Source organism: Chenopodium quinoa, unplaced genomic scaffold, assembly GCF_001683475.1.
Source record: "Chenopodium quinoa cultivar QQ74 unplaced genomic scaffold, ASM168347v1, whole genome shotgun sequence".
Classification (NCBI taxonomy): Eukaryota; Viridiplantae; Streptophyta; class Magnoliopsida; order Caryophyllales; family Amaranthaceae; genus Chenopodium; species Chenopodium quinoa.
The window spans coordinates 398874-412200 of NW_018744718.1; the positions used below are offsets into that span (position 1 = coordinate 398874).

Genomic DNA, 13327 nt, shown 5'->3' on the forward strand with positions numbered 1-13327 from the left:
TAAAATGAGCTTTTTCAAAAACAGCTTTTTGAAACCAAAAAGTTCTTTTAATAAGTTATTTACCAAACACCCAAATTAGCTTTTTAAATTGGCCAAACCTTTAATATTGCTCGATAAGCTAAAAGCTTTTCAAAAAGTTCTTTACCAAACAAGGCCAAAGACTCCTAGAATAATTTTCGCTAGAGAATAGCAGGGAGGCAATTGATTATTGACAAGAGCATACCAAATGAAATATAACTTTTACTTGTCATCATAGATCTATAGGACAAGCTTTCGCCCATTACCCACCACCTCAACATAAAAGCATAAATCATAACCAACATACTAACCCTAATACCCTTTCACAGCACAAAACAAAGAAATAGTCCAAATCTTCAAACAACATAATTGTGGATGAATATCAACCATCAAGCATACAAAGCAATCAAGCATGATAATAAGAGTAATTTTAACTACCAAAATGATTGTATCCCCTTCTCTCTGTTACCTTAATTAATCTTGGGTTTAGAAAGGCGAAACTAAGCTTTCAACATAACTTGTTGATTGAACAACCCAGTCACCATTATCAAAAGCAATACCCCCTTGAGACATCTGTGGAGTCTCCCGAGCCGGATCGAATACCCTGAGTTTCCCCTCAGTGTGTAGCAAACACTTGCCAGTCTCAGAGAAACCATAGTATTTCACATTACTATGAGTGACAGAAAACAAAAACTCCATAGAATAAACATCACTAAAGTCCTTCAACATCCAAACATTATCTACTTCAAAATTAACAGTACTACAAAGCAACAACAAGCACCCTCCCAACTTGGACAAACAGATTTGAAGCGAAGTAAGGATTTAACTGGGAGTTTTGGAAGAGTACTTGTCCTGTTTTCTCCAAAACCTGACATCAATTAAGCTCTTTAATTGTTCCAAGCTATCTGATTCAGCTTTTCTTGTGATGACTGGTTCAAGCCTCGGAAGAGAAGAATACAATTATGATGGCCTAATGAAGAAGAACCGTGCAATAAAATACTTGGACCTATCATCTCATGATGAATTTAGGCCTACAGCTCTGAAAAGGCTTCTTAATGTATGTCCTGAAGTGGAGAAGCTCAAGTTACACAAGTGTCAATTTCTACCCGATGATGATCAACTGAATATTCCTGATATTCTAGAGTGCAGCAGGAGACTTGTGGAATTGGATTTAACTGAATCCCGTAACGTCACTGAAGTTGATTTTGAAATCTTCAGTGATAAATGATATACTTCTTATAAAGTTGGGGAGGATATGCCCCGGATTGATGCACCTTCATCTGTCGTATTGTAGTGAAGTGACAGATGAAGGGATAAAGGAAGTGGTGAAATCGTGGGTAATTGTACGTCTGCAGTGGTTGGTCGTAGGTATTTATCTCCGGCTAGGGAGGGAATTGAGATGCCATTAGCCGGCAAGGAGGGAGAGGCTGGTTACTGGGTGGTGGGGAGGGGTTTTGATTTAATTTTTTTTAAAATAACAATTTAAAGCTTAGGGTATTAATGTCAATTCATTGTTATTAAACCAAGATTAACCCTAATTAATCATTTAAAGATGTTTAATATCATTAAAGTTACCATTTGATCAGTAATACAAACTGTTGATTACCATTGATAATCAAAAATTACATATTCTACCATTGAGAAAAGAAAAAAGTTTGTGATTACCAGAGAGAATTTCCCCTTGATTTTTAAACTAAAAAAAAAAAAAAAAAACTCTTGGTTCTTCCATCAAATAAAACTCATAAACCCCCGTTCAACAACACTAACCACACCAGTTTTTGTTCCTATCAACAATGGCGTCATATCTCTCAATCGACATTGCCAAAGCTTCAACCTTCATAACCCTAGCTACTAGGCATACTTTCCACCACCCTCTTCGAAAGCCCCAATTTCCTCTCACCCCTTTTCACCATAAACCTTATCACTCTACCACAACTTCTCTCTCCTTCAATCTTCGCCACCGTTTTTCACCACTTTCTCTCTCCTCCAAATCGCCGGGATTCCGTCGGAATCTCCGCAGTTTTTCTGTCGCTGCTTCGTCGTCGACGGCGGAGTTTACGGAAGAAGATGATGTTGTTACCAAAATTCCTCCGGATAATCGTATTCCTGCTACTATTATTACCGGATTTTTGGGCTCCGGAAAGGTAATTCAATTGAGTATTTTGCTTAATGTATTTGTTTAAGTTTTAATTTACTAATTGAATTGGTTAATTTTAAATTCAAATTCACATACTTGTTAGTTTTGCTAATTGAATTGGTTTGGGTTTAAATTTACTAATTGAATTCGTGAAGTTTAAATTCACATACTATAATTAGTTTCAGTTTAATTGTTTTGCTGATTGAATTGGTTAAGGCTTATATTTTTCATAATACTGATTAATTTGGTTAAATTACTAATTGAATCGTTTAAGTTTAGATTTTACAGTATTAGTTAGTTTCTTTGCTTAAATTGGTAATCGAATTGGTTAAGTTTAAATTCATATATTAGTTAGTTTTAATTCACATACTATAGTTAGTGAGTATCAGTTTGATTAATTTTCTAATTGAATTGGCTAAGCCTTATATTTTTCATAGTTTTGATTAGTTTTAATGTGCTAAAATTACTAATTGAATCGGATAAGTTAAGATTAATTTGCTAATTGAACTGGTGAAATTTAAATTCACAGATGTAGTACTATGTTTAGTTTCGGTTTGATTATTTTGCTAATTGAATTTGTTAAGGCTTATATTTTTCATGGTAATGTTTTGTTTTAAATTGCTTAAATTACTAATTGAATTGGTATGTTTAGATTCTTGAAGTACTAATGCTTAACTTGCAATTGGGTTTGTTAATTTTAATTAATATACTACTAGTTTGTTTCAATCTGCTCATTTTTTGTTAGTTGAATTGGTTAAGTTTATATTTATACACTTGTAAGTTTCAATTTGATTAGTTTGCTGATTAAATAGATAAATTTTTTATTAAGTATTGTCTCTTATGGAAAAAAGGTAAGTTCTTTAAGTAATTATGTTATTCGAGATGACAGTGTTGAACTAATCATTCATGTAGCACATTTGGTGTGAAGTTGTAACTTTGGATCTAGTTAATTAGTGACAGGATTATTTAGTAAGACAGTCAAAACTACCCCATTGTCATTAATAAGCACCCCATATTCAAATGATCATTTATAGGTCGCCCCTTGCATAAAGGATACTTATATAAGCCTCTCCATATCTAGTGTGGAGTAAATAAAAGTCAAATATATCTTATCATACAGAGTCTTATGGAAGCACTATTGTTGTAGCTTCTGATTGGATTAGGAAATACCTTTTATGTTGGAATTTATGGTTATCTCAATGTAAATATAGTTGTAAATTTGTAATCTATATATCTATGGATAAATCTTATTAATCAATCTATTATACAGAATTGTTGGTTCCTTAATGTTTTTATTTTTTTTGGTTTATATGAGTGGAATGTATGTAACTATATCAATGATTTATCTTCCTACTTTCAATTTTTAGTGGTCTTCAACAGCAATGTTTAACCTTTTATATTGCACAAAAAGTAGATTACAAGTTAGACTTTTAAAGTTTATTTCTCAAAACTATTTGTCAAGAATTTGATCAACACATATAGGTCGAGGTTTTCAAATTTTGGCTTTAAATTTTGTATATAGGTAACAAGGTAATAGTGTTTGGAGTGCATTGTACCATCGATTTACTACTAGTTTGATAAGTGCCTGTAGCCATGTATACATTTATTCTGCATATGTTTTACCTTGAAGTCCATGAAGCTTTGAGCTAGATCATGATTTTGATTGTTTCAGATCAGGTCTTGTTTTGTGGATTCACTATGTATGCTTTCTTTCTGAAATTGATTTACATTTTTATTGACAGACTACATTGTTGAACCATATATTGACTGCTGATCATGGAAAGCGTATTGCAGTAATTGAAAACGAGGTATGTTTTTCAACTTTTCATTCTAGATTGCTATAGTAAATGTATGATATTTGAATCTCCAAAATCTTTTGTGGAAATAGAATTATTCCAAATTTGTGTAATGCTTGTCTAATGAATGTCAATAAATATATATTCTTAATTGAAACTCAGCTTCAATTTTGGTAGATCAGGAGTATTTCTTGTAAATGATACACTTTGGAGTTTGGGCTATCAAGTACTAATATGTTTTGATCTCTTCCCCTCTGATGATCCTTTTGAATGTCAGTATGGTGAAGTAGACATTGATGGTTCCTTGGTTGCTGCTAAATCTATTGGAGCTGAAGACATTATTATGCTCAATAACGGATGTTTATGCTGCACAGTGAGGGGTGATCTAGTGAGGATGATTGGAGAATTAGTAGATAAGAAGAGAGGGAATTTTGATCATATTGTAATTGAGACTACAGGTACCTGTAATTTATTAAGTATATAAAAATTTGTGTTATAGTGATTGTACAGTTTTCCATAAAGTCGTTAACTATCTATGTCTAATTAGTGGTTGGTGGGTGGAGAAATAAAGGGAGGACTTGTGCCTTTGGATTTAGACTGAACCAATGCTACATGTTTTGACTTGTGGGAATGCTAGCCCTAAGGGTTGTTTTTATAAGCTAAAATTAAATTTTTTAATTGTACAGAAAGATAATAGCTAATAATGCTTATCCTGTCCATAGGTCAAGTTGTTGTTTCAAAAAAAACAAAAAAAACAAAAAACAAAAGAATAAAAAAAAAAAAGAAAAAAAAATTGGCTGTTTCTAAGCAATATGATGGGCTAAGCAATGTATTTTTCTTGATTACATTATGATTGTGTTGATTTGCAGGCTTAGCAAACCCCGCTCCTATCATTCAAACATTTTATGCGGAAGATGTTATCTTTAATGATGTGAAGCTAGATGGTGTTGTCACTTTGGTTGATGCTAAACATGCGACATTACACTTAGATGAGGTTAAGCCTGATGGAGTAGTAAATGAGGCTATAGAGCAAATTGCCTATGCTGATCGTATAATAGTAAATAAGGTATAATTGTCTTTTTAAAAATTAATATAATTCCTTGAGTGTGTGTTAAATTTGTTTACATACCGCAAAAGCATTTGAAAGAATTTTGAATTTGTTTCCCCATTATTTTTTATCTGCCTTTTGTTTGTTATATCAAAATAATTGAAACTTGCAATTGTCTTGCTTAGTTGCTTGTTTTGATATTCTTCTAACTATGAGTTGTTCCACAGACTGATCTTGTCAATGAACCAGATATTGATTCTTTGATACAACGAATAAGGGTTTGTCTCTTTTATAACATCATAAGTGCCTTATCTTTATCTTAGATAAATTTCAAACTTATAATGGGACTGTTGATTGTGGTTTGTGCAGAAAATAAATCGTATGGCTAATTTAAAGCAAACACAGTTCGGAAATGTTGAACTAGATTATGTTCTTGGTATTGGAGGTTTTGACTTAGAAAGGTGATGCTCTTTCCCTGAATTTTTACATATAATGTGATTTTTTCTTTAAAAAAATTCCAACTATTTAAGGAATTCTTCAAAGTTGTACTTTTCTTAGTGTTTAATGATAAGAATGGTTCATACCATGAACTTTGTATTGTGGTGATTCTCAAGTCAAAGGTATTTGTATGATTTTTAAGTTAAATTTCTAGTCATCATGACAATGCAAATGCTGCAAGAGATATTAGATTAGATATATATGTGGAATTGCAAATAATCTACTAGGATATTAAAGCATTAATGTGATTGGGGGAAGGAAGACCTCACAAATAGATGGCTTAAGTTTGTATCATTCACATTTTGACAAACCTCACCATAATTTGACAACTAAATAGCAAGTTGTCAAAAGGAAGTTAAATAACACTGTGATACAGTTTTTAAGCTACTTGATTATGTTTTGAAATGAGCTAGATTAGTGATATTTATAATTTTTAAAGTACCTCTAAATAGTCATATGTCACAATTTGACCTTTATAATTAATATCATCTATAGTAGTGAATTTATTATGTCAAAAACTTTGGATTATTTATAGTACTCCGTATTAAAGTTCATTTTTAGATCTAATTTTGGTAAAAAATAATTACAATATGCTAAAAAAAAAGTCTGAACACAACCTTCAATATCGCCAATTATCCTTTTTATTTGGCAATAACTTGGTACTACATGCATCCAATGATTCTTTTGCTAATATCATTAAAAAAAAAAATTTGGGTTGGTGCGGGAGGGGAGAACCAATAACATTGTATAAGCTATTGTAAGTAGATCTATGTACTTGATGCAAGGTTCCAGTTTTAGTCATTATACCTCATGCAGTAGATCTATTTACTTGGAGAATGTTGTGCCTATCCAAACAACCTGCAAGAAAATAACTAATTTACTGGTGGTGCAGTTGTGTGGGTAGAGAGTGATTTATGGCAGGTGATTGGTAGTTTTTTTTTTTTTTTTTTTTTTTTTTTTGGTGTGTGTGTGTGGGGGGGGGGGGGGGGGGGGGGGGTGGGGGGGGGAGGTGTTCAACATCAGAGAGAGGGTAGGAGAGAACTTTGTGAGCTGTATATATATATTGGAATGTAAGTAGGAGTTAATGTTTAACAATCATGCTTTAACGCTTTGTTTGGATAGCAAAGAAGGAAGGAAAAGAAGGGGAGGGAAAATGGAGGAAGGGAAGGGAAAAGAAAGGGAGGGGGAGGTGAGCTCCATTTTCCCTCCAAATCTCTCCAATTTTGGAGAGATTATGGTTATTAAAGAGAGAGGGAAAATGGATCCCTCCCTCTCCTTCCCCTTCCTTCCCCCAATCTTTTACCCAAACAAGAGATTTTGTCCCCCTCCATTTCTCTTCTCTTCTTTTCCTTCCATTTCTTCCTATCCAAACAAAGTGTAAAAGTTTCATTTAAGGCACATACATATACAAAATCCTAAAAAGTCTTATCTCAAGAAGTGAAAAATGAATGAGGGTAATAAATTCATATCAAGAAGGTATAAAAAGATTTCTGTTGGAAATGCATGATTAATCTGGTCTATAGAAGCTGATTTTTTGTCAAATAATTGACAGGATAGAAAGTGCAGTTACAGAAGAAAGCTCAAAAGAAGATCATGAATGTCATGATCATGATCATGACCATGAACATCACCACGAGCACAAGCATGAACACAAACATGAACACGAGCATGGTAAATGTTGATAATTTTTCTGACTTTATTTGTTACTATGTCATTTAATATCCGGGACTCTGTTCCTCATAATAGAAATCGATTATGTTATAACAATGTCTCATTTGTATGAATCAATTTTGTCACTAACTGCAGAACATCATCATGATCATCATTCCCATGATCACACACATGATCCGGGAGTTTCTTCTGTCAGCATTGTTTGTGAAGGGAGCCTGGACCTTGATAAGGTTAGGTTTGTGGGTTTAGCAACTTTCAGCCATTATGCTGACGTTCTTCTTTTCTGTGATTTTATCAATGCAGTTCTGGTTGCTTATTCACTCTTGAGTTTGTCTAAGAACTGCTGTCTTAAATTTCAGGCAAACATGTGGCTAGGTACTCTATTACTGGAAAGAAGCGAAGACATATATAGGATGAAAGGTCTTTTGTCTGTTGAGGGTATGGATGAAAGATTTGTATTTCAGGTATGAAGCCCTTCCACACTGTCATTTGAAAGGCTACATCCATTTATTATTCTGCTCATGGCAAACTAATCCCTGCTCTTTTGTTAGAAGACCTATCTCAACTTATTGTTTGCATAGGGAAATTATATAGAGTAGAATTTCTTGCCTAGAAGGTCAAATTGGTGAAGCCCTTTAGGAGAATCTTCTTGACTTCTCTGAAATGTCTCTAGGGGCTGGGTTTATATCAACCAAATGGCTTCATAAATTTTTGTTAAGCTCAGTCCATTCTTAATTTATCCTTTCCCATTCAATGTGTAAAAAGAATCATTTTTTTTTTAAAGCTCGAGTCCTGATGCATACATTATGGGCCCTAAAATCTAACTTTTCTTTATTAGTCCAGTAACACTTCCAGTGCCCACTACAATTTATTTGTTATCAACATGGTTTCTTATGCTTTATTATTCCTCCCCTCGTACTGTTAGGCTACCACCAATTAGAACTTTATTACTTTCACAGTTTTACCGAGTTCAACTCCTTGATGAAACAGAATTGACATTCTTATTTCACCAATGCTTACCTCCTTGATCCCATCCCAATTTTCTTGTATTGATTCTCTTGGTAGCTTCTAGGCTTGTAAGCCCTTAAGGCTTTCATAAGGAGTATTGGTTGCTAAATATTGGTTTTAAGCACTACAAGTTTTTATTGATTGAAAGATCTGCATGGAACACCAGAGTTTTCATCTCTATTTTCCCCATTTTGTTCATGCGTGCTAGTTATACACGTGATACCAATGGATGATGTGGAATATGTTTTCTCAGTGTAACACAATCTTTAAAATTTGCTTCTTTATTTGATCTAATCTTTACTCCAGCAGTTAACAAAACTTGTTATTGATTGTTTCAAAAAAAAAAAAAACTAGTTATTGATTTATTGACTCATTGTTAATGATGTGTGCAAGACTGCAAGTTGAGCGATTTATAAATGGCCATGAGGCCAATCACACCTTTAGTTGTATATATTTTTTTTATTATATTGCTGTATCTCTGAATGGCTGTTAATTTCTTCTTTCTCCAGGGAGTTCATGATATATTCCAAGGTTCACCAGATCGTCCATGGGGACCCGATGAACCAAGGATCAACAAAATTGTATTCATTGGAAAGAACTTGGATGGCCAGGAACTTGAAAAGGGATTCAAAACTTGTTTATTGTGATGTAATGTATTTTAGAAAATACATAAGAAAACTATACATAGGCTCATTAGATTGTCATTGTTTGTTGTAACATTATATCTCTGATTGTTACTAGGGAAGTTACACTTCAAATTTCAAGAAAATTGTGAGTTTGTGACTATTTCATTTTTGATATTTAATAAGATCATGTCGTTCATAAATTCATTTTCATTATCGTTATTTCTGATAAATGGTTTGCATGTTACTGGTAGGGGATTCATTTGTTGTGTAGGTAAATGGAAAACAGTATGGTGATTACGAAAAATAACATAGCTTGTCCATGTATCACAAGGTCTTTCGCCAGGCTGTTATTTCTCCTAGTCTCATTCTTCATATTATGCAAGACTGGGTTTCTCGGAGTTCTGCCTCTGCTCGTTTGTCCGGGGTTGTCTCTTATCCTATTAGACAGCTTGCTCGTCTTTCGTCATGTTATCTCACGGGCTCTTCAGATTCTTTTGTTGATATCTGTCTTGTGTTCGATGGTGCTTATAATTCCCAAGATCATGCAGCAGGGGCTGGTTGGATTTTTAGATATCCACATTCTGATACAGTTCTTGGTGGCGGTGCTAGAGCTTTCATTTCATCTTCGGCCTTTCAGTCAGAGTTGCAAGCCTGTTTGTGGGCTCTGAAGGCTGCTGATCGTCATGGTTTTCGCCGTCTGCTGATCTATACGGACTGCTCTACCTTGTTACCTTTCCTTACTAACAAGGGGTGTCGGGATATTTCTTGTTTATGGCTGCTTCAGGACATCAAGGATTTAGTTGCTCGGTTTTCTTCTTGTGTAATTCAGAAGATTCCTCGTCAGTGGGTGGTCTCGGCTCATTGGTTGGCAACTCAAGCTCGTCAGCGTCGTCTGTTGTTGTGGTCCTTCTAGTTTTTTTTTTTTTTTTTTTTTTTTTTTCCTGCTTCCTTTTGAGTTTTTCGTTGTTTTTTAGCTCGTCTTGTCAAAAAAAAAAAAAAACTTTTCCACCTTAATAAAAAATTTTCACAACAATGATATTTTTATACAAAAATTAAGTAGGATATACCAGTAACTTTTTAAAATCGATTTAGGGCCTGTTCTCATCCACTGAACTCAGCTGAACTGAATTGAAATTAATTTATTAGAGCTGAACTGAAATGAATACTACCTCCGTTTTTATTTAGTTGACATGTTTTGACTTTAGCACTATTCACACACCTCCCCTTGACCGTGTTTTGTACTTTATACGTAATGAAAAATATAGTTACGTGGGATCTTGTTAGATTTTGTCACATTATATACTTTCAAAATATCAACTTTTCATAATTTTGTTTATCAATAATTAAAGATATTAATGATTGAGTAAGTGCATTGGCAAACGTGATTAAAGAAACGTGTCAACTAAAAAGAAACGGAGAAAGTATTTTATAAGATAAGGAAATTAGGAACTGAACTTATTAGAGCTGAATTAATCTGAAAATAAACGTATGAGAACAGACACTTAGTATTTCTATAATAGATTGTGCCCCCTAGAGTATATAAATTGTTGCTCTCTCTAAAATTCATTACTTGCTCTACCTTTTTTTAACCGTATTTTATTACTTAATTATTTTTTTTTCGAAAAAAATTACAATATTTTACTATTTTCCTTCCCACAACGGGCACAAGTGGTTTTATCATAACTATATATATATATATATATATATATATATATATATATATATATATATATATATATTTTTTTTTTCATATTATCTCTCCTCTTACTATACTCACTTTTGTTTTTATAGATTGTTTTAGTCTTTCAACTAACCCCATCATTTTCATCATACTTTATTACCAAGTAATTTTTACTACTCTTACTAAAATTCCGAAATGAAGCAAGTATATGGAGGGAGTATGTCACTACTTATTCCCGTTATCCACTCGGTACATGACTACATGTCTACATGTAACAATGTAACAATCGCTTCTTACAAAAATAAAAAAGAAAAAGAGAGAAACAAAAACAAAATTATACGTATTAGTGTATTACAGTACCTATGAGTCTATGACACATGCCATTGGCCAATCACTGTAGATATAGTTGACCCGGCCCAGACAATCTTAAAACCCTAAAAACCCTGAATTCCCCTGTTTCTTAACTCTTCCCTAGTCTCACTTTCTTTCCTTTGACCAATCTCAATCTTTGTCTCTTTTTCTCTCTTTAACTCCACTTCAATATGGACACACACTTGCTTCTCAGTTGCTCTGGTTCAATGGAGGCTTCTGTCTCCTCTTTGATGGATTTTCTCAAGGTTGAACTTTTTCTTGCTTCTCTTCAATCTCTTGCCTTTCTCCAGAGATTTCTTCTCCTTTGTTTGGTAATTTTCTCAACCCTTTTCATTTTTTTTATTAATATTTGCTAGAATTTGGGTTTCTTTAGGCTATTTTGTTCTGGGTTTTTGTTTATAGTGAGTAATTGCAATTGGGTATCTTTTAATTTCAGAATTGAATTCTTTTTTGGGTTTAGTGCATTTTTGTGATTAAGGAAAATGTGGAATTGATTTCAATTTTTTGTTTGATGTTCAACCTGCTTATTTACTGTTTGCAGTTGGCATTTGGGTGAAAAAGTTCAATGCTTTGTTAAGCATATGAATAAAATGTGTCAATTTATGAACTTTATTGTGTTTTTGAGGGTATTTTGTTGTTGAATTTGTATTTTAGCCAGTAATTGCAAATGGGTTTCTTTTAAATTTCAGAATTGGGTTCTAATTTTGGATTAAAATGGTCATTATTGATTTTTTATCAATTATAGTAGCTGACTTTTGTGCGAAGATTTTTGACACTTTGTTGAGTTTATCTTAATTTCCAATTATTTGACCTTTGACTGATGTTCCTGAAAATGGGTTCATTGTAATTTTCCCAATTGTGCAGTTTTGTTTTGGCAATGATGGTGTTTGCTAGTCTAGTCATGTTGCATTTGAGCCTTTATATTTAGGTTTAGTCGGTTTTTTGCGTCTTGGTTCTGTGACATATAAGATGTATTCATACATCATATGGGAAAAATTAAGATGTAGGTAAATGCACTGGCTGGTGTGCTTTGGCTTTGTTGAACTTCCTATAATACGTGTTCAATTTCGAGTTCTTTCTATATGATTGAGATCAATTTTTGGGAGAAAAACACTTACATAGTTGAGATTTTGGTGGATGCACTGGATGGTGTTTTTACTTAAATAGTGTACAGTTCTAAGAAGCATAATGTTTGAGCATGTTTCAATTAATCAATCTGCCATTTGTTGGTCTTGTTGACTTGGATTATTGATTTTTTTTCCCCTTCTTTTAGGTACTAGCTATGTAAGAATAGTGAATCATGTTAAGTTTTCTATGCTAAATCTGATTTTTCTCCTGTTACTCTACCATTACAGACTGCAGAACATCTTGCAGACAGTGATCTTTTCAAGAACAAATGGTATTTACTTACCTTCCACATTTTTTTAATTTCTGTTGTACTGTGTGGAATATTAGTTGACCGGTGATTACTCTGAATTGGCAGGATTTCTTTGTCTGACTTTTACGAAGTAACGAAAGCTGAAGGTGAGGCCAAGGATGCCAGTGATTCAGAAAACGACGATGAAGAAGATGATGATGATGATGGTGATGGTGGTGATGATGACGACGATGATGATGAGGACTTCTCAGGAGGTGAGGAGAGTGATGATGATGGAGATCCTGAAGAGGATACGGCAAACGGTGGTGCGGACAGTAGTGATGATGATGACGATGATGACGACTCCGATGATGACGATGGTGACGATGATGATGAAGATGATGATGATGAAGAAGAAGACGATGATGATGAAAAGCAGCAACCGCCACAGAAAAAAAAGAAGTGAGATGGAATGTTTGTATTTACTCTCCCCCTTTCTTCCCTTTCTTCTCTAGTTATTGTCATTGGTGGGGCTTTTGGGTCTTTGGTCTCTATTTAGGATTTCGGTAGACAAAATTAGTTTCAATGTCTTCATGATAGTTTAAAGTTTGTTTATGTAGATGGGGGAAGATTCATCTATGTCCTTTGATAATGATCAAAGTTCTCTGTATTAGGCGTTCGTTAGATCTGTTTTATGTTAATTCATTTAGTTCATAATTTTTACATTGGAAATGATTTCCCTTGAAATGGAAGTCCAAGAAACAGAACATATTGACAAATTCATGATTATGTCCTTAACTTGATTTTATATGTTCAACAAACTTAAAATTATAAAATTTCTTTCACTATATGAAGACCTTGTTGAGACAGAGGAAAAACAGAGCACCACAAGTCTGTCAATGCAGAGAAGCATAAGAGAGCGAGCGCCTAAGATCTACGTGCACCGTGCTTAGAAAAGATTTTGGGTAAGGAGTGCCATATAATCAACTGAAAGTCTAGTATGTAAGATAAAGTAGAATCAATTGTCATTTTTCTTACCAGTTCTAATACACTAGTTGTGTTTTAGCAACACAAATATCATATTACAGAGCGCCTGGTGTAATACTTGAGTTGGA

General features: G+C 33.6%; 2 protein-coding genes across 2 annotated transcripts; both read left to right on the top strand.

The window, feature by feature from the left end:
• Positions 1–1703: 1703 nt before the first annotated feature.
• Positions 1704–9005, top strand: LOC110703209 (uncharacterized GTP-binding protein YjiA-like). Its single transcript, XM_021880965.1, has 10 exons — positions 1704–2162; positions 3898–3963; positions 4229–4409; positions 4821–5017; positions 5227–5277; positions 5369–5460; positions 7050–7168; positions 7304–7398; positions 7528–7632; positions 8686–9005. Exons 1-10 carry the CDS (start codon positions 1812–1814, stop codon positions 8821–8823), a joined length of 1395 nt encoding a protein of 464 aa, XP_021736657.1. The 5' UTR covers positions 1704–1811; the 3' UTR covers positions 8824–9005.
• A 1670-nt stretch (positions 9006–10675) lies between these two features.
• Positions 10676–13010, top strand: LOC110703210 (prostatic spermine-binding protein-like). The gene is made up of 3 exons (XM_021880966.1): positions 10676–11166; positions 12211–12254; positions 12339–13010. The coding sequence occupies exons 1-3, from the start codon at positions 11026–11028 to the stop codon at positions 12676–12678; spliced, it is 525 nt and encodes a 174-aa protein (XP_021736658.1). The 5' UTR covers positions 10676–11025; the 3' UTR covers positions 12679–13010.
• The last annotated feature ends 317 nt before the right edge of the window (positions 13011–13327 follow it).